This window comes from Enhydra lutris, unplaced genomic scaffold (genome assembly GCF_002288905.1).
Source record: "Enhydra lutris kenyoni isolate GAN:26980312 unplaced genomic scaffold, ASM228890v2 scaffoldscaffold75, whole genome shotgun sequence".
Taxonomy (NCBI): domain Eukaryota; kingdom Metazoa; phylum Chordata; class Mammalia; order Carnivora; family Mustelidae; genus Enhydra; species Enhydra lutris.
Genome location: NW_019154159.1, coordinates 4,773,664 through 4,800,909, shown reverse-complemented (window position 1 = coordinate 4,800,909; position 27,246 = coordinate 4,773,664). Strand labels below are relative to the sequence as shown.

General features: G+C 58.3%; 1 protein-coding gene across 2 annotated transcripts in view; it reads right to left on the bottom strand.

Annotated features, from left to right (window-relative positions):
• LOC111160429 (regulatory associated protein of MTOR complex 1) overlaps positions 1-27,246 on the bottom strand; it is a 339,277-nt gene that overhangs the window by 83,785 nt on the left and 228,246 nt on the right. For both annotated transcript variants that reach the window (XM_022523546.1, XM_022523548.1), the window contains exons 9-12: positions 26,854-26,998; positions 14,126-14,201; positions 9,016-9,117; positions 4,634-4,717 (exon numbers count right to left, since the gene is read on the bottom strand). In XM_022523546.1, coding sequence (XP_022379254.1) covers positions 4,634-4,717; positions 9,016-9,117; positions 14,126-14,201; positions 26,854-26,998 — 407 coding nt within the window. The remainder of the gene's footprint in view (positions 1-4,633; positions 4,718-9,015; positions 9,118-14,125; positions 14,202-26,853; positions 26,999-27,246) is intronic.

Below are 27,246 nucleotides of genomic sequence, written 5' to 3'. Positions count from 1 at the left end.
GGAGGAATGGGGTGGATGTGACCCCGACTGATGGGGAGGAAGAGACCCAAGACCACTGGGGACGTGCCCATAGGACCTGCTGGCTGAGCAAGAAGGCGGTTCGGGGAAGGAGACTCTGGAAGAGAAGGTTGGGAACGAGGCCAGAGAAGGACGGGAGGACCGGCCGGCGAGGGCGGCCAGGTGTGCCATCCCGGGGTGGTGCTCCTGGCGGAGGAGAAGCTGGGTGGAGGCATCGGTGAGGGAGAGAGGGCTCCCATGGTGTCACCTGCTCCTACAGTTGGTAGCAGGACCGGGAAGACGACCCCTGGGCACAGGGTGTGGATCGTGTTGGGGTCGGGTGAGGACGCAGAGCGAAGCAGAGTGGAACGGAGTGGGGTGAGGAGATGGGGCAGCCGGGGCTCCCGTGAGGGGTAAACACGGGCCAGAGGGAGAGGTGGGGAGGGGTCCCGAGAAGGACAGGCAGCCCAGGGCCCGGGAAGCGTGCAGGAGAAGCAGCCGCTGGCCACGGCCCCTGGAATGCCATCTTTCCTTGCCAGCACCTGCCCCAGACCCACGTCCACGCCTCCACCTCCAGGCAGGTGCGGTTACCCAGGGGTGCTGAGTCTCTGAACAGGAACCAGAGAGGTGATGGGGGACCCGACCCCCCCACTGAACTCGTGGCTAGCACGTGCCACTGCTGCCACACACTCGGGTCAGGGGGGCGCCGTGGGCGGGAAGGCGTGGGCTTCGGGGCCGCGCAGGCTTGGCTTTCGTCCTGTCATTCCCTGACGGTGCAGCTGAGAGCTCGTAACCTCCGTAGCCTTCTGTGTTCTCAGCCGCAGAGGGGCAGCGGCCACACAGGACTCACGCTCATTTCCAAACCTGAGTGAGACAAGGCCCGCGGCAGTGCTCGGTACATGCCGTCCCCCGCGAGGGTGCGTCCTGGACACTGGCCTCACGGCGCAGGCACGCAGCTCGGGACACCTCCTTGTTCACAGGCCACTCACGGCCTGTCTTTGTTCTAAAGGAAACCAAGCTGCCCGAGGGGCTACTTTCCAGGCGACCCAGGCTGAGCCGGGCCCGGAGACTGGGTTTGGGAGTGCGGACGCAGTCTGCCCACGATCAAAGGCGGCCCGCGACACCCCTTCTTCTCTCCCTCTGACAACACGCGGGTCCTTCCCTCCCCATCTGGGGCTTCTCTGCGGCCCTGGCCATCCGAGGGGGCAGACAACGATGTCACGTCCACTGCGAGACCGCGAGCCCCTCCCCTTGTGGTGCTGTGGGGACAGAGAGACTTCCTTCCTTCCTACTCCTTCTGTTTATTCTTCTAAGAGGCAAGAAAAGACCCCGGGGCTGGTCAGGGAAAGTTACTTCCAAGCTCTCATTGACAGGAGGGACTGCCAATCAGGTGGCCTGAGAAGACACTTCGTTTGACTCTGAAGGTCATCAGCTAAAGCCTCTGCGTCTTCGGGCACAGAAAATTCCCTCTGGCTCGTGGGAAAAGTAGCAGGGATTGGAAAAGCCACAGAGTCTGCATTAAAATTCTCCTTCCTTAAGCAATACTTTCTGACTTGCCAAGGCCCTGGAGGATAACTTAGGGGTGACGGGGTCCAGGCTTTGGCAAAAATAAACCTCCTCAAGAGAAAGCAGGGTGAAGTTAACGGAACTAATGAGAGGGAGGCCGACCCCACGCGCTCCAGCACACGAAGCCGGTGCCGTCTACGCTCCGTCCTTCCCTGCTTGTTAAGGAAAGGTCCCCGCATCGATCCAGGCTAGGCACAGCCCAGGAGACCACCTGCCAGGATGACGCAGAGCCCGCTGCTTCCGGCTGGTTGAGGGATCACACACAGCGTCTCCCCTCCGCTCTTGCCGGGCGCTGCCCCTCCCTTCGGCACTGGCAAGTTGGATCTATCGAGGCCTCTCTTTCCCCAAGGGAGTGTGGATTATAAAGGGAACATTAAAAAGAAAGGTCAACAGCAGGCCACGCGCAGCAGGCCTGTTTGCCGAAGCCGGATCTGACTTCCTGGGCTCGGCATCACATCCCCGCTTTGGAAAGGACGGATGTCACTCGGCCGCCCTGTGGAAATCACAGGAAGGTCAGTGGGACCCTCACAGGTGAACATGCTGGTGACCCAGGAGGGCTGGAGCCCAGTGTGTCCCACCTGTGCCACGGCCGCCGCTGGAAATGTGCCCGTTCACAGCCGGCCACCGCGGGCACACGCCGAGGGAGGGAGTGCTGGCAGCCACCACACGGTCAGCCGTGTCTCGTCCTTACGACAGATTCTCTTTCTTCTTATTTGTTTTGGCTTCGAAAATGTGTTTGTTTACCACTCACCCTGCGAACTCGAGGTAGTCCCCAGTAATCTGGAAGCTAGCGATCTCTGCTCAGCCATAATGCACACGGAGCCGAGACCGGTCCCGTGGCTACTCCGGACCCCTGCTCGCCTCTGCGGCATGCCTACCACACTTCCAGCACCCATCCTCCCAGCCCCCTCTGCCACCTGAGGGCCCCGGCACATAGGCCTGGACACGGTGAAACCTCGGTTCTATGGCCAGCAAATGGTCTCCAGGGCCTGCGGTGCGGCGGACCCCAAGGCGGTCGACCGTGCCTCCCCCACAGACACAGCCTCACCGACACACTTCTGGGAAAACGTTCTCCTCTTCCCACCTGGGAGGAACGCTGGCACTCTGCCACCCTCTCCTGTCTGACCTCTTCAGCCAAATAAATCAGCCGAATGAGAGCCACGACACTGAGCTTCCCAGCCACTAGTGGGCCGCGGCCTCCGTGAGCATGGACACAGGCCACGCGAGGGGCTGGCACGGGCCTCCACGCAAGGGAGGACGGGGCTTTGGGTCCAGGCTGCCCGCAGTCCACGGGCGCCTGGCGAGGGGCCACGAGGGCCGTCTGTGATGTGCTCACGGCTCCTGCCCCTTCCCCCGGGGGGTCTGCAGCTCACGCCCTTCCAAACAGAAGAGCCGACGGCATGGAGCACATTCGCTGCAGCGTTCCCGGGTCCCCTGGAAGGGCGGCTGACGGCAACCCAGATCGGTGTTCAGGTGAGAGTGGGGAGGGGACTCAGACGTCCCCAGAAAGGCCCTTCTGGAGTAAGTCCACGGGGGGACCAAGCGACTTCTGAGGGACCTGACTGGTGTGCCCCAAGAGCCACCTGGCCGAGGGCACAGCCACGGGCCTCGCACACCCACACACACATCCCGGGCTCCGGCTCCTTTGCTGGAAGGCGCTCACCTGCAGGACGATGGGAAGCTGCTCGGGCGGGCTCCGGTTCTCCACGCCCATCGTGAGCCACACCTGGAAGGCGGTCAGCTGCTCCGCGAAGAACGGACTGTGCTGTGGGACAGGCAGGGCGCGTTAGTGAGGGACCCGCCATTCCGAATGAGCTCCACCCTGGCGCACCCGTGCTCCCGCGACGTCAGCTGGCATCGCGTGAACCAAACCTGGGGGGCGGCCTGCGGACAGGGATGGAGCCCCAAACTGGCTTTCCTGTCTTTAAGTGTGAATTAATCACAAATTGATTAAAAACAGCAGCCTTGTTACGCTCTCCCTCCCCACGCGGGGGAGACCGCTGGTCCCTGAGGGACGCTCGGGTCATTCACATCATTCTGGCTCCTTTCCCTTCCTTCCAAGTTAGTTTCTGAATTATGTTTGTTCGTATGTTGCTTCTGGCTGGAAAACTGTTCCATGCAGAGAGGACAAGCATTCCTCCTCTCTTACACAAAACTGTCAAAGGGAGAGCCTCCGCCACCACAACACGCAGAGAGGTTTGCTGTGCTTACAGTGTGGGGAAGCGGACAGACGAGGGCGGCCCCCAACACAGGCGGGGCTCAGCGTTCCAAATAACGCTCCACAGAACACTGTGAGAGCGGCCCCACGTGCATCTATCGATGGCTCGGAGCTGGGGTTCTGGGCCAGACCTCCAAGATCACCTCCACTGCGTCTGAGCTCTGTGCTGATTTTGGGGAAATCGGAGCCCAGAGAGGGGCGTTCTGGAGGACAGCTCACACAGACCTGGGCGGAGGCTCTGAGTCACCGGGCCGTGTGTCCACGGCCTCCCAGGACAATTCTGAGGCCAAGTGGGCTGCTCCGTGGTCAGGCCACGGGTCAGATGGTCCAGCGGCCTGAAAACAGGCACAATCTCTGCTCTCTAGGGGAGCCTGCTTCCTCCTCTCTCTCTGCCTGCCTCTCTGCCTGCTTGTGATCTCTCTGTCAAATAAATAAATAAAATCTTAAATAAATAAATAAATAAATAAATAAATAAATAAATAAATGGCTGGTCCCACTCTTTCGCAGAATGAGTCAGCAGCAAAGTGTTTCTGGGTGTGCTGAGCCCCAGAGTGTAAAGTCGGTGCACGGGTGTGTGCTCGGCACTCGGCCGGTACAGGGGCACCCCGCTTCTCGGCTCAGGCAGGGGTGAGCAGGGGTGAACCACTTTCTGTCCACAGAGGTGAAGCCTCATGGCGGGAAGAGAGGGCAGAGCACGTGTGAAGCCCGGAACGCTGCGGGGACAGAGGCCGCACGGCGCGTGCTCCTCGAGGGCCTGCCCCCTACACAGGCCCCCTCCGGTGACAGGTCACTCCCAGGCAGTGAGGCTTGTCCCCCGCCCACACCTGGGAGTCCTGCCGGCCCCGCACGTACCAGGCTCACCGCCCAGGGTCCCAGGTCCAGGAAGCGTCCCAGCAGGTCCAGGGCTCTCAGCCGGTGCACCTGGCTCAGCAGCACCTGAGGAAGAGGAAGAGGACGGGTCACCGAGGAGCCCCGTGCCACGTGCCAGGCCCTGGAGCCGGCCGAGCGGGCTCACACCTGCCCGGCTTCACGCCGTCCTTCACCCGCGGCAGGTGCTGCTTTCTCCGCACTTCTGAGTTTTTCCTCAACAGCTAAAACATGTGCCCTGTTGAAAGTATCAGAACAAATCCTTTTAAACTACATTGAAACTAGATTATCATCATCATCATCATCTATCACTGCACTCCTCATCTCTTCTTAGAACTAAATAAAACACCGTGGCTTTGACACGAGGGCTTGCTGTGTCTTCTCCGGTTACGTGAACTCGGGCAAATGACTTCCTTGTCTGAACCTCAATTTCTTAATTCACAGGAAAGGACAACACGAAACGGACCCCTGGCGGTTTTATTAGACACCGGATTGAGAGCTGCTGGGCACCGGAAGCCCATGCCGATTCGGTAAAGACAGGTAAAAACAGCCTTTGGCCCGGAACTTCCTTGACTGGAAGTGAGGCTGATTAGCCTCTGTCGCGGGCTAGTGGCCCATTGCCCAGGTGACACACATGTCCTGACTTTCCTACTCAAGTGCTGGCTTTCCCTTACTGGTGCGGCAGAGCTCTTCAGAGCGCGCGACCCTCGCCCCGTCTTTCCCCGGCTCTGTTCTGTCAGCGTTCAACACCTCTACGGGCACTTATACCCACTTGTCCCTCCTTGTCTTTACACCTGAGGCTGCGGAGACCCTGCAGGAGCCTTCGGTCTGCTGTTGCCCCCAGCCACCCAGTGGGCGCTTGTAGGGCGCATGGGGACGGCGGGGAGCCCCCTCTCACCATGGCTCAGCTGCAGGGACAGACAGACGGCAACGATCCTCTGTGACGGTGGGCAAGGCTGCGAATCATACGAGCCCCCAACCTGGGGTGCGGGCAGATCCCGGGGGGAGGTGGGGTTCCCGGGCAGCGGGCAGAGGGGAAGGGAAAGCTTGGGGTGTCTGAAGACTGGTCCCAGGCTGGGGGTTTCCGGTGAGCCATCCAATGTGGTTGCTGGGGGGAGGGACTGGCTAGAGCTGGATCAGGGGAGGAATGGGGTGGATGTGACCCCGACTGATGGGGAGGAAGAGACCCAAGACCACTGGGGACGTGCCCATAGGACCTGCTGGCTGAGCAAGAAGGCGGTTCGGGGAAGGAGACTCTGGAAGAGAAGGTTGGGAACGAGGCCAGAGAAGGACGGGAGGACCGGCCGGCGAGGGCGGCCAGGTGTGCCATCCCGGGGTGGTGCTCCTGGCGGAGGAGAAGCTGGGTGGAGGCATCGGTGAGGGAGAGAGGGCTCCCATGGTGTCACCTGCTCCTACAGTTGGTAGCAGGACCGGGAAGACGACCCCTGGGCACAGGGTGTGGATCGTGTTGGGGTCGGGTGAGGACGCAGAGCGAAGCAGAGTGGAACGGAGTGGGGTGAGGAGATGGGGCAGCCGGGGCTCCCGTGAGGGGTAAACACGGGCCAGAGGGAGAGGTGGGGAGGGGTCCCGAGAAGGACAGGCAGCCCAGGGCCCGGGAAGCGTGCAGGAGAAGCAGCCGCTGGCCACGGCCCCTGGAATGCCATCTTTCCTTGCCAGCACCTGCCCCAGACCCACGTCCACGCCTCCACCTCCAGGCAGGTGCGGTTACCCAGGGGTGCTGAGTCTCTGAACAGGAACCAGAGAGGTGATGGGGGACCCGACCCCCCCACTGAACTCGTGGCTAGCACGTGCCACTGCTGCCACACACTCGGGTCAGGGGGGCGCCGTGGGCGGGAAGGCGTGGGCTTCGGGGCCGCGCAGGCTTGGCTTTCGTCCTGTCATTCCCTGACGGTGCAGCTGAGAGCTCGTAACCTCCGTAGCCTTCTGTGTTCTCAGCCGCAGAGGGGCAGCGGCCACACAGGACTCACGCTCATTTCCAAACCTGAGTGAGACAAGGCCCGCGGCAGTGCTCGGTACATGCCGTCCCCCGCGAGGGTGCGTCCTGGACACTGGCCTCACGGCGCAGGCACGCAGCTCGGGACACCTCCTTGTTCACAGGCCACTCACGGCCTGTCTTTGTTCTAAAGGAAACCAAGCTGCCCGAGGGGCTACTTTCCAGGCGACCCAGGCTGAGCCGGGCCCGGAGACTGGGTTTGGGAGTGCGGACGCAGTCTGCCCACGATCAAAGGCGGCCCGCGACACCCCTTCTTCTCTCCCTCTGACAACACGCGGGTCCTTCCCTCCCCATCTGGGGCTTCTCTGCGGCCCTGGCCATCCGAGGGGGCAGACAACGATGTCACGTCCACTGCGAGACCGCGAGCCCCTCCCCTTGTGGTGCTGTGGGGACAGAGAGACTTCCTTCCTTCCTACTCCTTCTGTTTATTCTTCTAAGAGGCAAGAAAAGACCCCGGGGCTGGTCAGGGAAAGTTACTTCCAAGCTCTCATTGACAGGAGGGACTGCCAATCAGGTGGCCTGAGAAGACACTTCGTTTGACTCTGAAGGTCATCAGCTAAAGCCTCTGCGTCTTCGGGCACAGAAAATTCCCTCTGGCTCGTGGGAAAAGTAGCAGGGATTGGAAAAGCCACAGAGTCTGCATTAAAATTCTCCTTCCTTAAGCAATACTTTCTGACTTGCCAAGGCCCTGGAGGATAACTTAGGGGTGACGGGGTCCAGGCTTTGGCAAAAATAAACCTCCTCAAGAGAAAGCAGGGTGAAGTTAACGGAACTAATGAGAGGGAGGCCGACCCCACGCGCTCCAGCACACGAAGCCGGTGCCGTCTACGCTCCGTCCTTCCCTGCTTGTTAAGGAAAGGTCCCCGCATCGATCCAGGCTAGGCACAGCCCAGGAGACCACCTGCCAGGATGACGCAGAGCCCGCTGCTTCCGGCTGGTTGAGGGATCACACACAGCGTCTCCCCTCCGCTCTTGCCGGGCGCTGCCCCTCCCTTCGGCACTGGCAAGTTGGATCTATCGAGGCCTCTCTTTCCCCAAGGGAGTGTGGATTATAAAGGGAACATTAAAAAGAAAGGTCAACAGCAGGCCACGCGCAGCAGGCCTGTTTGCCGAAGCCGGATCTGACTTCCTGGGCTCGGCATCACATCCCCGCTTTGGAAAGGACGGATGTCACTCGGCCGCCCTGTGGAAATCACAGGAAGGTCAGTGGGACCCTCACAGGTGAACATGCTGGTGACCCAGGAGGGCTGGAGCCCAGTGTGTCCCACCTGTGCCACGGCCGCCGCTGGAAATGTGCCCGTTCACAGCCGGCCACCGCGGGCACACGCCGAGGGAGGGAGTGCTGGCAGCCACCACACGGTCAGCCGTGTCTCGTCCTTACGACAGATTCTCTTTCTTCTTATTTGTTTTGGCTTCGAAAATGTGTTTGTTTACCACTCACCCTGCGAACTCGAGGTAGTCCCCAGTAATCTGGAAGCTAGCGATCTCTGCTCAGCCATAATGCACACGGAGCCGAGACCGGTCCCGTGGCTACTCCGGACCCCTGCTCGCCTCTGCGGCATGCCTACCACACTTCCAGCACCCATCCTCCCAGCCCCCTCTGCCACCTGAGGGCCCCGGCACATAGGCCTGGACACGGTGAAACCTCGGTTCTATGGCCAGCAAATGGTCTCCAGGGCCTGCGGTGCGGCGGACCCCAAGGCGGTCGACCGTGCCTCCCCCACAGACACAGCCTCACCGACACACTTCTGGGAAAACGTTCTCCTCTTCCCACCTGGGAGGAACGCTGGCACTCTGCCACCCTCTCCTGTCTGACCTCTTCAGCCAAATAAATCAGCCGAATGAGAGCCACGACACTGAGCTTCCCAGCCACTAGTGGGCCGCGGCCTCCGTGAGCATGGACACAGGCCACGCGAGGGGCTGGCACGGGCCTCCACGCAAGGGAGGACGGGGCTTTGGGTCCAGGCTGCCCGCAGTCCACGGGCGCCTGGCGAGGGGCCACGAGGGCCGTCTGTGATGTGCTCACGGCTCCTGCCCCTTCCCCCGGGGGGTCTGCAGCTCACGCCCTTCCAAACAGAAGAGCCGACGGCATGGAGCACATTCGCTGCAGCGTTCCCGGGTCCCCTGGAAGGGCGGCTGACGGCAACCCAGATCGGTGTTCAGGTGAGAGTGGGGAGGGGACTCAGACGTCCCCAGAAAGGCCCTTCTGGAGTAAGTCCACGGGGGGACCAAGCGACTTCTGAGGGACCTGACTGGTGTGCCCCAAGAGCCACCTGGCCGAGGGCACAGCCACGGGCCTCGCACACCCACACACACATCCCGGGCTCCGGCTCCTTTGCTGGAAGGCGCTCACCTGCAGGACGATGGGAAGCTGCTCGGGCGGGCTCCGGTTCTCCACGCCCATCGTGAGCCACACCTGGAAGGCGGTCAGCTGCTCCGCGAAGAACGGACTGTGCTGTGGGACAGGCAGGGCGCGTTAGTGAGGGACCCGCCATTCCGAATGAGCTCCACCCTGGCGCACCCGTGCTCCCGCGACGTCAGCTGGCATCGCGTGAACCAAACCTGGGGGGCGGCCTGCGGACAGGGATGGAGCCCCAAACTGGCTTTCCTGTCTTTAAGTGTGAATTAATCACAAATTGATTAAAAACAGCAGCCTTGTTACGCTCTCCCTCCCCACGCGGGGGAGACCGCTGGTCCCTGAGGGACGCTCGGGTCATTCACATCATTCTGGCTCCTTTCCCTTCCTTCCAAGTTAGTTTCTGAATTATGTTTGTTCGTATGTTGCTTCTGGCTGGAAAACTGTTCCATGCAGAGAGGACAAGCATTCCTCCTCTCTTACACAAAACTGTCAAAGGGAGAGCCTCCGCCACCACAACACGCAGAGAGGTTTGCTGTGCTTACAGTGTGGGGAAGCGGACAGACGAGGGCGGCCCCCAACACAGGCGGGGCTCAGCGTTCCAAATAACGCTCCACAGAACACTGTGAGAGCGGCCCCACGTGCATCTATCGATGGCTCGGAGCTGGGGTTCTGGGCCAGACCTCCAAGATCACCTCCACTGCGTCTGAGCTCTGTGCTGATTTTGGGGAAATCGGAGCCCAGAGAGGGGCGTTCTGGAGGACAGCTCACACAGACCTGGGCGGAGGCTCTGAGTCACCGGGCCGTGTGTCCACGGCCTCCCAGGACAATTCTGAGGCCAAGTGGGCTGCTCCGTGGTCAGGCCACGGGTCAGATGGTCCAGCGGCCTGAAAACAGGCACAAGGGGAAAGGGTGGAAAGTGGGGGGTGGGGCAGATGGGCACGAAGAGCTGCACTTGACCACGGGGGACCCAGAAGGCCTTTTGCGGGGAAAGGGTGGAAAGTGGGGGGTGGGGCAGATGGGCACGAAGAGCTGCACTTGACCACGGGGGACCCAGAAGGCCTTTTGCTGTCATTGCTGTGGGAGAGGAAGTGGTTAATGTCTGCGTCCTTCTTCCTATTCCCACTTGCCATCCTGGGTCCAGACACACCTACACTGCCTGGTGCCTTCCTGACCACACGGGGACCGATTCGCTCCTCGCGGTGACCTCAGCACTTAAAAGAGGAGACAAAGGAGAACCGCAGTTGCCGCGGTGTTTGGACTCCAGCCCCCTGCAGAAGGCTCTTTGAGCCCCTCAAGAAAGTCCGTTATCCACACTTCCCACTACGTGCAAAGGCTCCTCCCCTCTCCCTATGCCGGCAAATGCTGACTCTCATCGGGCACCTTTCCGCTGCTGACTAGAATCCATCCTCGACCGCTGACCTTGGGAAAGTGACACACATGCTGGGCTTTGTTTTGGGGTATCTGACAGGGAGGTTTTAAGACAAAGCCAGTAATTTACAGGGAAAGTATTAGAACAAAGTCATGAATCTAGTAAAGCTGCTGCACAAAATCACCGATAAGCCCTATGTATACACAGAAAACCCGTAAAGGGAATTCCGGAAGATACCGTGTGCAGTCATGCTGACGGGGGGAGACTCAACACTGCAGAGGCGCCCCCCAACCCCGCCGACGGGTCTGTGTAATCCCCGTCAAAGCTGTTTTCATGATCAAGCACGCTCAGTACCTGTGCAAGGACAAAGTGACCTGCGGGGCAGAACAGAGAACCCAGAAGCGCCCCCACGAAGACAACTGCCTGATTCGAGGTAAACAGCACCGGGCAGGGCGCCTGGGTGGCTCAGTGGGTTAAGGCCTCTGCCTTCGGCTCAGGTCATGATCTCGGGGTCCTGGGATCAAGCCACGCATCGGGCTCTCTGCTTGGCGGGGAGCCCGCCCCCCCCCCCGCCTCTCTGCCTACTTGTGATCTCTGTCAAATAAATAAATAAATAAATAAATAAAATCTTTAAAAAACAAAACAAAAACAAAAACAGCACCGGGCAAACGGAACATCCGTGTGTGGAAACGTGCACTTGAGCCCTACCTCACGCCATCCACACGAGTAAATCCCAGACGAACTGCAGGTCTGAGGGTAAAAGTAAAACAATCCAGCCTCCGGAAGAAAAAGAGGAGAACACCTGCTCAGGGGTGTTCGTCTCAAAGTAAACATTCCTTAAACAGGAAGCCAGAAGTCTTAAGCAAGAGGGAAAAACTGGCAAACGGGATTATGTTAAAACAAGAAGCTTCTGTTTAAGAAAAAAAACAAAACAAAACACGGAAGAAGTGAAAATACAAAGAAAGGGGAAAAAAAAAAAGGAAAGATATTTACCACGAGTGACAAAGGCTTTGTATTCAAAGATACACACAGTCACCGCAAGTCAGTAGGCGACACCGAACATAAAGGAAAAATCAACACACTTGATCAGGCGGTTTACAGAAGAGGACATTCAGATGGCCAATGAGAGCGCAAAACGGCGCCCGGCAGGGCTGACGGTCAGGGAGGGAGCTACAAGATGCAATCTCGGCGGGACGCCTCCTCACAGCGAGCCGGAATAGCCAAACGGGGAGAAAAGGGTAGAACAGGTCAAGTCTTTACAAGGATGTCGGGCGACGGAAACACCCACGAGCTGCGGGTAGGAGCGTGAACGGACCCGGGCCCTTCGGAACGCCGTCTGCCGGCGAGTACTGAAGCCAACCACACGCATGTCTGGGGACCAGGATTTCACTCCCTCATAAGAAGTCAATTAACTAATGAGAAATTAGCTGCGCCGGGCAAGGCTGGGCCAGGCTGCAGCAAAGGAAGCTTTCACCTCACGAACAAAACTCACAGGAGCACCGAAAAACTCAGTAATTGAGGCTAAAAAACACTTTAAGGCAATATTTTAAAAAAAGTGGAAACCCATAATGAACAAAATATCAAAATTTCAAACGAAGACAGCTCAGAATTACTGATTTCTCCTTTGCCTCAGGCTCCAGTGACTCGGCTTGGTCCCGGCCGGCACCACCTGTGAGGACCGCAAGCCGGTGACTCAGAGTGTCTTCTGGCCAGAGGGGGGCACGTGGCCGCGGGAGAGCTGCAACCGCGGGGGCAGACGTACCGCGGAGTGAAAGCAGTCACACGCAGAGGCCACATCCCGCCGCATTCTGTTATCCAAGTGCACAAAAGCAGGCAAGAGAGTAGTTCCTCGGGGAAAGCAGTGGAAGCAACAGGAAGGGGTTCCTGGGGGCCGCCTGACTTGGGTGCCTGGTTACTCAAGTGTGTTCATCTTATAAAAACTCCTCAAGCCGCACATTTACGGTGTGCAATTTTCTCTGTGTACGTTCTGCTCCCGAAAAAGTGAAAACAGAATAAAAGCGCTAGCATGTGGTCTACATCAGTTCCCCCTCCCTGTCACAATCTGGGTGAAATGATTCCCACATGCAGAATACTGATTCCAGCAGATTAGAAACGAAGTAGTGAGCTCCCCGGAAACACACCTGGCACTGGAGCAGATGGTAACAACACGGAGCCTGTGCCGTTCGCCACGCCAGTGTATAGCTCTGACACCCTAAGGGTGCAAAGTAAAACCATACGCTGTAGAAAAAGCCAAAAGCGTATCAGGTTTTCCAAACGTGCTTGTGGCGACAGGCCCTGACCTCCACTGGTGAGCTGAGGCACTGGGGAGGGCCACCCAGCTGCGGTGGCCTCCGCTGTCCCTACGGAGTCCTGAGACTGCTCCAGCCTGGTCCCTGCCTCAGAGCTTAGCTCCAGTGGGAAGGGCACCCTCGGCGGACGCCAAGCACACTGGTGTGGGCCGGGTGAAGGCTCTGTCAGCTTCCTCTTCAGGGTTTAAAATGCAAGTTTCTGCGGCGAAACTTGCGAGCACGTTAAAAAAAACAAACAAACCAAAAAACCCAAAAAGGCAGCTGGAGGGAGAGATAGATGCGCTCCAGCAAGTGCCGCACATGTGGTGCTCACTGTGCGGTCCTCTTATGGCAGTTTGTAGCCTGCAAGTTTTCAGAATGTGAAATGTGAAAAATGTCAAGGAATACAGAGGGAGGAAACAGGAGAAAAAGAGAGGGAGGCCTCTCAGCTCATCACCCCCACTGGGGGCATCGAGATCATCTGAGCAGTTATGTGTACACACACATACCACACAGATATGCACGCGCGCACACGCACGAGCACCATGTACACAGACACGCCACAGAGACACACTTCACACATGTGCACACATACGTGTACCCCCCACGCCTGACGTGAGCACTTGGCCTGTATCAACTCCTTCAGTCCTCCTGTGCCCCGTTAGTGGCACACCAGCCCGACTCCCCTGGAACACGAGGAAACTGAGGCGCCAGGCAGCCAGCTTGCCCCTATAGTCTTGGGCAGGGTCAGAGATGAAGGTGTGGGGAGAGAAGGCCAGCGGCTCCGACCCTCTGCCCCACCCTCCATGGCCTAGGCCACTTCGCTCCACTGCCCTGGCCCTCTCAAACATGGAAGCCTCCCTGACCCTTGGGGGTCAGAGGAAGCATATGCACAGATGTGAGTGACTCTCCTCCTTCCTCAGGGCTCTCGAGGGGGCAGCTGGGTCTGGGGCACACGCGCTCACACTCCATACATGAGTCCTGACTGAAGACACCAAGGCCGCGCAGCCGTCGGAGCAAGGGGGGGCACTTGGTGAGGGGCTGTGCGACCCCTGGTGAGTCAGTCCCCTGGCTGGGTGGCCTGGGGACTGGATGTTCCTGCAGGGCTGAGCTTTACACCCTCAGGCTCCAGTCAGGAGTCTGGGGAAAACCATAATCCATTCCAGTTAAAAGGCAGAGCCCGGAACGCAGGGTCAGGGAGCGTGCATTAAGGAAAGCAGATTGACAAGAACATCATTTTAAAAGATGACATCTCTTGAGAGCTTGCCATTCAAAATCCTGAACCCCTGGTTGATGTAATCTTTCAAACTTCTGCTAACTGCACCTTTTCCCAGGCAGGCGAAGGAAATCTGACAACGCAGCATCTGGGGGTTCTGCGGACCAGGTGCCCAGGGACGGAGCCCCCCCACCCCCCAGTGGACCACATGATGCCCTTTGTAGGACTCACCCGAAATGCGGTGCCTTCCTCAATGATGGTGGGCAGCTGCGAGAGGCAGATGTCGACGGCGAGGTCCCAGGCTTGCCTGCGAGAGAACAGAGGGACACCCACCTCACTGACCGCTTCTCCGGGAGGGGCCCTGGCTGCGTCTGCGCACAGCCATGGCCATGGGTCCTCAGAAGCAGGAAGACGTCTGGCAGCCCGCTAGAGCTACTCTGTTTGTTAACATCGTTCCTCTTCAAATTTACACAAGAGCTTGGGAAAAATAAAGGGGTTTGCCTCACTTTGCACTGTAGTTTCAGCCCCACACTGGATTGAGATAGCCTGTCCACACCCACAGAGCAGCCGTGGCATCGCTGGTAGACAGTGGCAGTGGCACACACAAACACTCCACGTGCTTCATCAGGAATGGCCAGTACGGCGCCAGGAGAAGGCGGGTCCGTCTGTGGACACCCATCCTGAGCAGCGCCCCGTCCTGCCCAGAGTCAGGACTGGCCTGTGCCACCACCCTCCTCAGCACAGAGCCCCAGACCTCTGCCAACATGCGCCACTCAGGGATGAGGCAGGCAGTGCTTGTTTGAGGGCACAGCAAGTGTCTCCCTTGTGTGACCCTGGCCACCTCGCCACCCCCTTTCAAGGCATCAGGACCTGGCTCCTAACATGTACAAAATGGTGAGTGCACCTGCTGGCCTGGCTCTGGGGTCTGGCTCCCCGGAATCCATTTCCCCATCTGTAAGGGTTAACAATCGTGCACGCTTGCAGGGTCCCTGGGAGACGTGGGGTAGCAGGCATGCTGGCGGGGGCACTGATGGGAGGGGAATGCTCACGGCATTCAATGTTAGTTCTAAATTGACGCAATGATCATCTCCCTTTCTCTACAGCCACAGATGGAAGCCATGGACACGGCAGATCCTTCGCCCCTGCTCTGCCCCTTCCCTTGTTCATGGAGACAAAATGGGGATCAGCGCACGGATCCGGCTTTCAGCACGGCCACCTCTCCTCCCAGGGAAGTTCCCGAGAGGCGGGATTATGAGACAAGTGGCTCCATTTCTCCACGTCCCCGGAGACGACCACACTGGGAACGAAAAAAGTCAACAGCCAGAAACACAGGAAACGTGAAAGACAAACGAAAGCCTACGGGGCTCTCTGTCATTACTGAAATACGCGGAATGCAGTCCAGCTGTCCCGCCCAGACTGAACGAGTGCGCCTTTCCCCCACCAACCTAATTAAGAGGCAATCAGCGCGTAATCAAAAGTGCCTCAAAAAACAGGCGATAACTGGTTCCCGTATGGTCAGTAAGTGCCCAGGCCGCAGGCGACGCGGTTCTTCAGCAGCACGGAGGGAGATACCAGTTCTTCGTCACACAGAAGCAGAGTCAACTACTGCAATTAAACTCTACAAACATCCTTGACTTTAATAAAAACTCTGAACTTCAAGAGGTGGACGGAAGTGTGCACAAGCTGGGCGCGGGGGGGGGCGTCCACGGCACTGGCCGCGAAGCCTGGCTCCGGGCCCCAGTGGTCAGCTACAGCGGCTATGGGTGCGCCTATGACCAGACCCTAGCGGAGAGGAGAGCCGGTGGCATGTCCTCTCAGCCCCAGTCCACAAGATCAAGAGGCAAGAAGCAGCCTGCAGTGAAAATGCGTCCCTCTCCCTGGCAGCTGTCCGTGGTCCTGGCTGGGTGTCGCTGGCAGCTGTCCGTGGTCCTGGCTGGGTGTCGCTGGCAGCTGTCCGTGGTCCCGGCTGGGTGTTCTGGACAGAATATTGGGGGATCCAGGCTGCACTGGGAGAGGCCGCCAGGCGGTCTCCTGATGCCCCCCTCCCCCAAGTCCCTCCAAAGAGTGAAAGCCCATGGAGCCCCATCAGGGCCGAAGGGGGCGACAGTCCTCCCCGAGAGCATGCTCTGCATCAGCCCCAGCTGGCCCGACAGCTCCAGAGGCGAGGGCTGGTCCCTCCCTCAGGGACCGAGTCATCAAGCAGCCCGGGAAGTTTCCTTTGTTCACAGGGACTCTGGGGGGTGCAAACATGGTAGGGAGCCCTGGGACAGGGGAGCCACTGAGCTCGCTGGGAGCAAGGCAGAGAAGCTGCTCTGGGCCATGGACAGATGGGCACAGCTGTCTGAGTGCAAGAGAAAGGGGACTTGGGCCATGGTGCGGAACACGGCAGCACTCAGGAGAACACTGAAGACCTAGGGACACCTGACGGTCAAAGGTGATGGCCAGCAAACGTGGAGTTGCTGCAGGCCGGTGATCCTCTCCAGGCCTCTGGCTCCTGGCACTTATGAGGGGAAAGGGCCTGCTCAGGGGACCTGAGCTCCATGAAAGCCCAGCAGCACGAGACTGGTGCTCTCCGCCAGCATCTCATCAGTTGCCTAAAATCGGCTGCATTTTCTAGGGTAAGATCAAAATGAACCTGGAGTCTTAATTCGGGTTCTCACTCAGGGAGAGTGGGAACGTGAGTCCTGGGAAGTCTGAGGCCCTGGCGGTGGGCTGCTGGGCTCTGAGCGCTCTGGCGCCCCAGCAAGCGCCAACCTGGGAGGGTGTCTGCGTTCACACCTCCTACAGCCCGCGAAGGGGCCGCACTGCGGCGGGAGGGGCGCAGCGACAGCCTGGCCAGCTGATCCGATCCGAGCGGTGTGGAGCAGAGGCTCCCTGCGCTGTGGGCTGCTCGATGAGTCACTGCCCAGAAAACGTGCCATGCAGGCAAGAGCTCGGGTTTTCAGGAAACGGGCCTCGGATGGCAGCCGCCCAAGGAGGGGGCTGGCGGGGGCGCCTTCCAAGAGCACGTGGCCTCCATCTGCACGATGGCTCTGCGGGAGTGGCGCCCTCGACGGGAACAGAAAGCACAGGTTTTTACTGTGGAGAGAGGCGAGCTTTCAGGACCTGCAGAAATCGAAAGTGAAGGAGGATGCGTCCCTGATGGCTTCACATCAAATATTCCATAGGCGCCAGCGCCAAGCGCCCATCATCAGCGCCCTGCCTGAAGCCAAGAGCAAATGCAGATTACTTTGTGCTTTAGCCTCAATTTCGGCTCGGCTTTGTTCCCTTCCTCCCGTGGCTCACAGTGCAACCTCTCCATCACCACCCAAGGACTGCGGTCACTAGACGGCACGTTACTCGTTCCAGGTGCTCTCTCTGACAGCTGAGGCAGCTCGGCTCTGGGCTACCGGGGATGTGCACACTCTGGCCTATTTACAAGGAGGGGGAGAAAGAGCGAGGGGCACTGTTTTTCCGTGTTCTGTCTCCAAACCAGCTCTGCTGCAAGCCCACGCAAGCAGCGAGCACCCAGTCACCTCGGCAGAACCTGAGCACGGCTGAGCAGGGCCCTCTGTGTCTGGGCCTCATGCTCTCCTACCTCTGCACCTGCCCTTCCACCTGTTCCCCCACGTTCTGTGTGGACAGGAGTGTGAGCTGGACACGTGCCGCGTTCCCAGCCACCGGGCGACAGCAGAAATGAGCACTGCCCGTGGGGCTAGCCACTGCGGGGCGGCCGGAGGCCTGGGGCCCAGCGGCTCACACTCAGGTTACATGGGAAGAGAAAGAGATTCTTCACGAAGCCACGGGATTCTCTGCTACCAACGAACCCGCACTGCATCCACTAGCTCTATCCATGGTAGGGGCAGGGGAAGGGGAGGGGACAGCGGCTGAATCAGTGTATCTGTATCAGCAGGGCTGAGGCTGCAGCCCCACATCATTGCCTGGCCCGGTATTTATGCCCTGTATTTCTGACCTCCGACTTTGATTTCATAAAGAAAGAGAGATCTTCACCTTCTCAGGCAGTTTCCCCCTCCTGAGACCTACAACGAGGCAGCATGGCAGAACTTGAGGTCTTCCTGCTAAAGTCAGCTGGAGCACCAGGACAGTCCGGGAAGCGGCGCCTACTTAGAAACCGTCTTAGCAAATGCAGGGACCGGGCCAAACAGGGCTCACACCCAACGTCTGGGACCGGCAACCCGCAAAGGGCGTCAAGAAGCAAGCCTGACCTTCCGCCCTCCTCCCGCCTGTGCGCTCGCCGCATCTCAGTGTGTGGGTGAGTGTGTGTGGGACCGAGACTTTGTCACCATGGATGCACCCTCAGGAAGCAAAGACCCTCTGTGTGGGTCTTCTCGCCACCCCTGGGTGTGAACAGAGAGCAAGGCTTGTCCAAGGTGGCCCCACGGGAAAGCCACAGGCGGACACGGAAGTTGGTCAGTACAAGGGGACTAGGACTTCAGTCACTTTGGACAGAGAACTTGGGAAAAGCATTTTAGAAACTGGGATCACTCCTAATGCGGGTGGTGGTGGGTCTATCTACCACTAATTCTCTGTGCACTCAAGGGACTTGCCCCGGCTGGAAACGCCCGTGCCTCCACACGCTTTGGTGGCAGCGATGGGAGGGAGCAGCTGTGGGAGCGCCGGCACGGTGGGTCCCGTGGCAGGCTGGCTGCCCGTCCAGGAGCCGGGACCACGGTGCTGCTCCGGCACAGACGCCGGAGCCGGGGGCCTGCACTGCCATGGTGACACCGAGGGCAACTGATCGACCAGATGACGCTTCTGGCCATTACTGCTTCGCCGTGTTCCTACGAGCACCTCCTTCTTGAAATCTAGAGCCTGATTTCACATTCAGCTCCTGATCCAAGTCAGTTAATGGTAAAATTTTCTACATGTAATGGGATTGACTGATGTTTACTTTCTAGCTACAGAACCAGGCTGGTACCGTCGTTAGAAAACCCTTCCAGACAAAACGTGAGTTGCACAGACATGCTCTGACTCCTTGGAATCCCATCACCACTGATGCTGGAAGGGAAGCCTGTAGTTTTACTTACATGGGATTTCTCAGTGTATCAGGGTAGGAAGACATGGTACCAAGCCTTTTAAAAACAGATCCCAACTGGAGAGGACCCTTGGATGTGTGCAGTGAAGCAGGACAGGCCCTAGAAGGAGAGCCCTGGCCACCACGCCAAAACGTGGGCAGGCGGCAGCACCACGCACGCCCCCGCTGATGGCTACCAGGCTTCAGGGACCCAGGGGACACCGGGGCCCTGAATCCCCACCTCCACCCCAAGGGTGTCCGTGGTCGCGGCCCCTGCAGTGTCCCCAGCGAGCCGCAGCAGGGCCCCCATGGGTTTGGTTTGCATCTCCAGAAGGTTTCTGAAAGTCCTGTATTGGCGATCACTGCACGTGCGTATGCTTGCATTTAGGGTTATTTACTTGAGAGAGAGAAGGCATGTGCACGTGCACGGGGGCAGGGGAGATGGAGAGAAAATCCCAAGCAGACTCCCCGCTGAGTGCAGAGCCCCCACGGGGCTCGATCCTATGACCCTGAGATTGTGACCTGAGCCGAAATCAAGAGTTGGACACTGAACCGACTGAGCCACCCAGGCGCCCTTGGCTATCTACATTTTAAAATAAGGAAGTTGTAAGTGAAAATATGAATTTCTGGCTGCTCTTTAAAAATTTACTGTGGGCGCTGACTGCCATCAGGAGCAGCACTGGAGCGGAGGTCAGCACCTGGCACGGGCAGTGGCCCTCCTGGGCCTCTGCCCCTCACCCCTCCCTCGCCCTCATCGGTGCTCCCACAGGACCGACAGAGACCCTGTAGGGTCTGCCACCAGAGCCAACTGGTTACAAGGACACTCCTGCTACCTGAAGCCCTTCGTGGCTCACTGCCCCTGAGTTCTGCCCAGACAATGTGCTTTCAGGGGTCAGGCCACTCTGCGCCCCACGGCACATTTCCTAAAAAGCCATCCTTTTGTGGTCCATACCCCTGACGGTGGTCTCCTCCCACAGGTAACAGCTGGCACCCCAGGACCCCGTGCAGTGCCATGCAAGCCCATCTGACCCGGAGGCCATGTTTGCCGCTGGAGCGAGGGCCTGTGCGAGAGCCTCACCCCAGCCCGGGTAGGCCACGTCCCATCTCTCGACAAGACCTGATGGGTCACTCACCCACAGTCCCTTCTGACCTGTCCTGCACTGCCGGAGCTGCGGCTTCCTGTCCCACCACCCGCACTCACGGTGGGGCCCCAAATCAGGGATGCCACGTCTTCCCTCTTGGCCAGGAAAGGACAATGGCTCCGACACACCACAGCCGCTTTCCAAGCCTGTTCCCTTACGCGCTAAGCTGAGAAAAGAGTGTCGGTCACCAGGCTGTGGCAAGGATTAGTAAGACAATGCATGCTAAGTGCCCGGTAAAGGGTCTGGCGCTTAGTAGGTGCTCCATGAACAGCCACCATGCACATGGTCACCTACATGTCTGTCGACTGCCCTGAACCTTCACACTCCCAGGGGCTGCTGGACGCACGCTGGCAGGTCCATCCGGAGCCCATTCCAGGCCCGCCCGCCGCCAAGTGCACCTGCTCTTGAAGGTGGTTTTGGGTTGCAGCACCTGTGCGGCGCTCCAGGCAGAGCCCTCGAGAGGTCCCCTGGTCCTGCCTGTCCTTCATACCCTGGATGTAATTGGTCACCAGGCCCCGTCCATCTCAGCAGATAAAACACCCCGAAATCTGGCTCTGCACATCGAGCCACACAGCCACCATGGGGACTGCAGCCCAACACGGGACTCAATCCCGGCCACTTCTGATGCCACGCCTTCTGCAGCCACGGCCCTCCCCCCCCGCCGGCTCCTGGCCTGCCCTGCTGGCCACCAGCACACGAGGCTCCTTCTCCGCAGTTCCAACCACAGCCATACCCCTGCCCCCTGCTCCCAGGGGCTCCACTTCTCTGCTGTCCCGACCACACCCCTCCTCTCGCCTGCAGGACCGGGCCCAGCATCACATCCTCTGGGATCCTCTGGTTCTGTGAGCCACGGGCGCTCTTTCCTCGCCGTGAACGTGTGGTGTAACTACCCCTTCTATAGGCTGCAGTCCCTCTGGGGCGACACCTCATTTTTGATATTTCAGTGTCTCCACATCTAGACCCGGCGTGCCACAGGGCTTTGCCCGCTTGTGCTTCCTTGGGCTCAGATAGGACACTTATGCTCGCGCTGGACATGGGCTGCTTGGCCAGGTTAGGACGTCTACAAGCCCAGGGAGGTGAGTCGGGACTCAGTGTTCCCACGCAGCGCTGGTGCGACCAGACCGGAAGCTTTGTGGGGAAGCCGCCAGCAGGCTGTCTGCCAGGAGCCTCCCAGGTTCTGCTAAGGGTCCAGGGTCAACGAGCCCCCAGCCCCCTTCTGACGAGGGCCCATCCCTCCACAGTAAGGCTTTTCTTTACGAGTGCTCCTCGGCTGTGTCCAAGCTCCATGAGGAAGGAGGCCGGGCTGGTCTTTCCTGGGCCGGTCCCCAGGACCTGACACTCAGTAGGTATCCGGGCATTATTTCATACTTTTCTAGAATGGCTTTTTATGACCTCTATGAGGCCACCCACTGCCCTGTGCTTGGCAGGGGCACAAGGCCTCCCCACAACGGGCTGTTCCAAGGACAATCCTATCTGCCATACAAACTTGGGACAGAGTCTAATGTGTGTGAATAATTTCCAACTTGGAATTTTAATGAGCTCTTGTCACAACATTTGAAACGTATCAAGTGAGACCAAGTCCCGGCACCAAACCTTACGGGAGTTTACCAGTCATACCTGTTTTGTGCAAAGAAATACTCAACAATTTCTTCTGTCTCCAGTTCTGTATTTTGACAAATAACATCTTAATCATAATGACTCAATTGTTAAAAAATAGCTTTTGGTATCTCAAAAGCATAAAACAAATCTACATGCAGACTTAAAATTACAAAATCACTATCTGCTGACTTTTAAAATGGAGAGCCTGCCTTTTGCTCCACAGCGCAGGGGCCCACGTCCCTCGCCCTGGGTCGCTGCTCTGCTCCCCGTCTCCATGCACATAACATCTGTCATAATGTGGATAGGATTCTGCTGTCGCTACAGCTGGGGGTCTGCTCTTGTCACTTAACACATTTGCTCGGGGTAAGGGATCCTCACAAACATAACGTCAAGACTGCTTACACCCTTTCAAGTACACGTACCTTAACCACACACCTGCTCTGTTAGGTATGAGGTTTAGTCCCAATTTTCCTTTTCACAGCTAAAATGCTGACAAACGGCTTTATCAAAATTTCTGTGTCTCATGTTCCTTGGTTTCTCCTCAGCACCTGCCGGATCACCCCCCTGAGCAGGGACTGGAGGGCCTGAGGCAGATGGCGCAGGCAGAGGCAGGGCTCAGGGCGCCTGAGGCCAGCCAGGCCACGACCAGGGTGGGGGCAGGGTGGGGTGGTTCCACAGCACCCACCGGCGGGACACAGCAGGACAAGTCAGGCTCCAGAGTGCTTGCTGACGCCCGGCCGCTTCCAATGTCCCGCTGGAGAGAGAGGTCCAGGGCTCTGTCCCCACAGCGGAGGCTGGCTGCACGCCAACACGGGAGGGGACGGAGCTGAACCTGAGCTATAGGAGGGTCGTGGGCGACAAGGTCTTTCCGGTGGAATCCAGGCCACCCCACCCCGCCTCACCCGGCGGGGCGCAGGGCCACTCGCCCACCACAGTGTCTGATCACACGCGTTCCCAGGTGCCATACAAGCTTCCTGGCAGATAATGGAGATGTCGTGACCTGGTGTCTACCCATGTCCCATCCGACGTCCTGAAGCCTGCGTACGTGGACACATACTTCCTGACGAGGCCGCACACAGCCGTCAGGGGCTGTGCTGCCTGTGGTGGCCGGGCCCTGCCGTCCAGCCACTCGCTCCCCTCCCTGTGCCTCCCATGCTCACCTGCAGAGTGGGGCTGTTGGCAAAGACACCTGTCTCGAGGGGCACGACTCAGCGCGTGGAAAGCATTTACAACTCATGACCCACAGGACGTACCGAGTAAGTCACTGGTGTGATTATCTCTGTATCCGGCACCTTTTGATCATGTGTTGTGACTTGTTTGTGCCTCTGCCTCAGTAAAGACCGCGGCACACCGTCTTCTCACCCGCCCACACCCTGCCTTCTGCGCATAATCCCCGTGGACTTTCCAGCTGTCTGCCTTCAGCAAGATGCTGCTCATGGTACAGGCTCTGACGGCAGCTGGGGGATGCCTGCTTCCCGGGGGGGCCCTTGCACGGACCTGGAATGGACTTCCAACAGAATTCAGCTACGGGAACGCTGTCCCTGCTGCCATGTCACACCGTGTGGACTGCCGTGCCCTTGCTGGCTAAGGAGGCTTGAGGCGCCTGGGGGACCCCACGTGGCAGGGACTGTGGGTCCTTGCAGCCCGGTGAGACCCTCAACAGACCAGTCCCCCGCCCTACAGACACATAAGCACACGTGCTTCAAGCCACTCAATGTGTGGAAATGCAGTTGTTCCGCGATAGGTACGTATACTCCCGATCCTTCCTCAGACCGCAGGATTTCTGCTTCTAACAGAAGAATGCATCTGTCAGGGAAACAGCCAACATTTCTTGTAATATTCATTAATTGGTCGGCTGGTTTCCGTGTTCTCCTGCATTGCAGCAGAGGGCATGGCTTCCAGCCACCCTTCCTGGGCTAAGCCTGGGTTCAGTGGGAGCCACGGATGCCTCACCTGTCTCATCCCACCAGGTGGAGAGCTGACAAAATGGCTTCTTGGCTTTCATGTGAAACGCCGGAATGGCACACAACACATACGCTTAAGGTTCAGGTTCAAAAAGAGAAGGAAAAAGAAAATCTAAAGCACATAAGTTCCTTTGGCCATGAAGGTAAAACCAAAGCCACCAGTCCCAGCCGATCCGTAGGGTCCGCCACCCCAGGGCCAGAGCTGCTGGAGACAGGCAGGCCGACCCTCACGTCTACGGTGGCTGCCAAGGAGTGCTTACGCTTCTCCTCCCCGAGATTTTACCTTGAACCTTTCCTTCAAGATGTTCATCAAACTACATTATGGAAAGACCAAAATGCATAGCAGAACAGGCGGGAGAGTGAAGGGGGTGCCCGGAGTGGAGGTGTGTCTCCAGCCCCTCCCGCTTTTCCTGCTGGATGGACTCCTCCGAGGGGACAATCACAAGGCAGCAGAGTGGCATCTGTCCTCAGCCTGGGAGCACTGGGATGGCACCGTCATAGTCTGACTTCTACATTCACTTCTACGTGAACAAAATTCACTCCCAGCACCTGGGGGCTGGACCGTCCTGCGTTCCCTGTGATGGACCTGAGGGTCTGGTGACAAGCTCCACGAAGCAGCTGGAAAGAGCCTCACTTTTCTGGATGAGAAAGAAAATGTGCTTCAAGGAAACAGGCTGGACAGGAGCCAGGAAGTTGGACTCAAGGAGACCCAATTCCACTTTATGCTTCTGCCTCTTGGAAAGGTCCCTTGGAGTGACAGGAAGCCCGTAAGATAGCTGGAGCCGGCACAGCAGCCTGGCCCCCTCAGGGTGACAAGAGCTGTTCTGAAGGGTCACTCCACGGTCAGAGCTGCATTGGGTGGAGGCTTGGACGAACGGGCCCGCTGAGACCGTACTGCTGGTCGACCTTCCTCTCTACCCAACCCTGCGGCCTCCCATCCCAGGTCTGGTCCGGGAGCCTCCTCGACAGTGCCTGGTGCCATGTGCCAGCTCCGGGACGCGTCCAACCTGCCACGGCTGGAATCCACCGACGGGGAGTGGGGGGGTCGGCAGGCCAGATGGCGCTCTACACGATGGGGGCCGTGGAGCCTGACTGAGCAGGTGACACCCATCTCCAGGGTGTGTTCTAGCTGCAGAGGGGACATGAGCTGCGAAGGGAGGCCAGACCGAGAAAAGAGGACAGCCCGGGTGTATAGACAGCTGCTAGCCACCCCTGCCTCAATACCGTAAGGCTCTCCCCACGCTCACCTGGGCCTCTGTGGACCGCTGTGTGATTCATGTTTCTGTGCACGACACGTAAATACACACGCAGATTTGCTTCACGAGACTCACAGGAGCTACCTTCGCAGGAGAGAGGGCCACATTCCCAGCCTTCGGAGCCAGCAAGAAAAGGTGTCCTTAAATGATGGCGGGATCACGGGATGCTGCTGTCACGGCTAGCCTCTGGACCTTAAGCAGTTCTTACACAAACTCCAGAGTTCAGAAACATTATAAGAGGCCAATCCTGGGGAAAGCAGTTGGGGAAGACGAGTGGAGGCCGGCCGTCTGCAACTGCCTCCCTGCCCAGCTGCCGTCGCTCCGGCCCCACGTGTCTTGTCTGTTCGCTACTCTGGTCCTGGTCTCTGGCGTCTTCTCCAGCACGAGCCACTGAGCCTGTCTTCCAGGAGGTGTTTCTGCAGCTAGAGGAAAGTACACTAACAGGAACACGCTCTCCGGGAGCTGTGCTGGGCTGGGGTAGAAGAGGATAAGAGGGTGCAGGCCACGTCCCCGACAGTCGGTGCCTTGCGCCCACTCACGTCTCCATCCCGCGAGGAATCCGCTTGGCCAGTGGGGCCCTGTGGCCTGGAAGCTGCGTCACCAGGCAGCTGGTATGGTGCCCACTTCCTGCAGCTTACCCAGTTTTCCTCCCAAGACCACATAAGGCACTGGCCCCACGTGATTTTTTCCCCTTCTTCCCTTTTCTTAATAATAGATGTTTTATTAAAACCCGGTTCAGAAGAAAGAGACAGGATTTAAGACATCACTTTTCCTAATGGAGAAGGCTTGTTTGAGGATCCAATCTTCCAGAAACGTCGGTCTTCACTCTAATGATTCAGGCTAAGTACCAGGACGGACTTCGAACACTCTCCCAATCCCGGCCCCGCAGGGCAGCTCGCCATTCTGTGCGCACACGTGACCTCCTTCCGTGCAGCGACTCTGCCCTGACCTGCGCTCCCCGCGGCCACTCCGGAGGCAGGCGCGGATGAGGCGTGTTCTGGCTCTCCGTGGACAGTCCGCTGCTGTGCCCAGTACGGCACACCCCAATTCCCCCCACAGACCAGAATATTCCTTCCTGATTTCCCTTCAGTGGATGAGGGCAGTGAGCCTACAAACCTGTCCCTGGTTCTCTGGGTTTTCAGTGCCGGGGAAAGCGGTCGTACACATATTTAAAAAAAAAATCACTAGTGGAAATAAGCCTGGCTGTGAAAACACAGCACGAGTGACCTGCTGTTTCTAAGTGTCTGCATTAGGGTTTCCCCACGGGCGGACACAGCTCGGACTCACTCCTCTGCGGGCACCCCATTTCCATACTGCCCCAGACTCCGCCCGTGGGACAGAAGCGAGGAAACAGAGGGAACCGATGCCTTCTGGTACAACGCGGGAGTTAAAGAGTTCACGATGGTACCCTTGTTACTATTGTTCCTAGTGGCTCAAGCAGCAACAGCCCCATTTGGGGGAAACTATGACCAACAGTCCTGAAGACCTCACCCGTGCGCACGTGTGTGTGAGTGCACGCACGTGTGTGCTCCTGTGACATCAGTGTACACACTAACTGGTCACGAACCCCACGGTCTCAGGCTGGTGGAGCCGTCTGGCGCTCCAAAGCCCTGTCGGCAGTCTCCCTGAGCCGTCAGTCTCTCTCTCCCCTCCCTGCACCGGTCCCTGCAGGGCCACAAGCTCACGGGCGAGCCTCTCCGGCCCCGGGTCACGGGATGGGTTACGTCTGGACGTGTGGTCCCGCTCCATCTTCAAAGACCTGCCAAGGCACCTGTGCCCTGGAAGGAGACTCACGCGTCCCGTGTGCAGAGACCTTTACGTAGGCCTTCACCTACTCATCAGCACCACCTGGGTCTCCAAGCTGGTGGCAAGTCCTGTCTGTTTCATGTCATTCCATGAAACTCGTCCTGCCATAGACATGGACAGAAACCAAGCCACTTAGAGAATGTCACACCGTCGGGTACGGCCCGGCCGGGACACTTACCACATGGCGTGCATGTAAGTGGGGGGCAGGCGTGGGCTGCTGACCGGGGTGCAGTTATAGGACCTCATGATCCTTTCTGCTAGGAGAAAATTTCGAAACAGACTAGCCACCAGCAGGTCCTGTCTGAAGAGCTTTTGGAAGAGATCTGAGGGCAGATAAAACAGGAAAAGGTATTTCAGTGATTCCAGCACTTAAGCCAAACACATAAATTTACGTCCATCAGAACTTTTTACAAGCAGGTTGGGACTAACGGGCACACTGCCCATGGGTCACACACACACACACACTCAAGCACAAACACCAAACGCCAGCCAGTCACTAATGAAAAAATGCAAGTCTTATAGTAGCAGCTTTTAAGAAATCTGGTTTTAAAAAACCTGGATTGTGCCAATT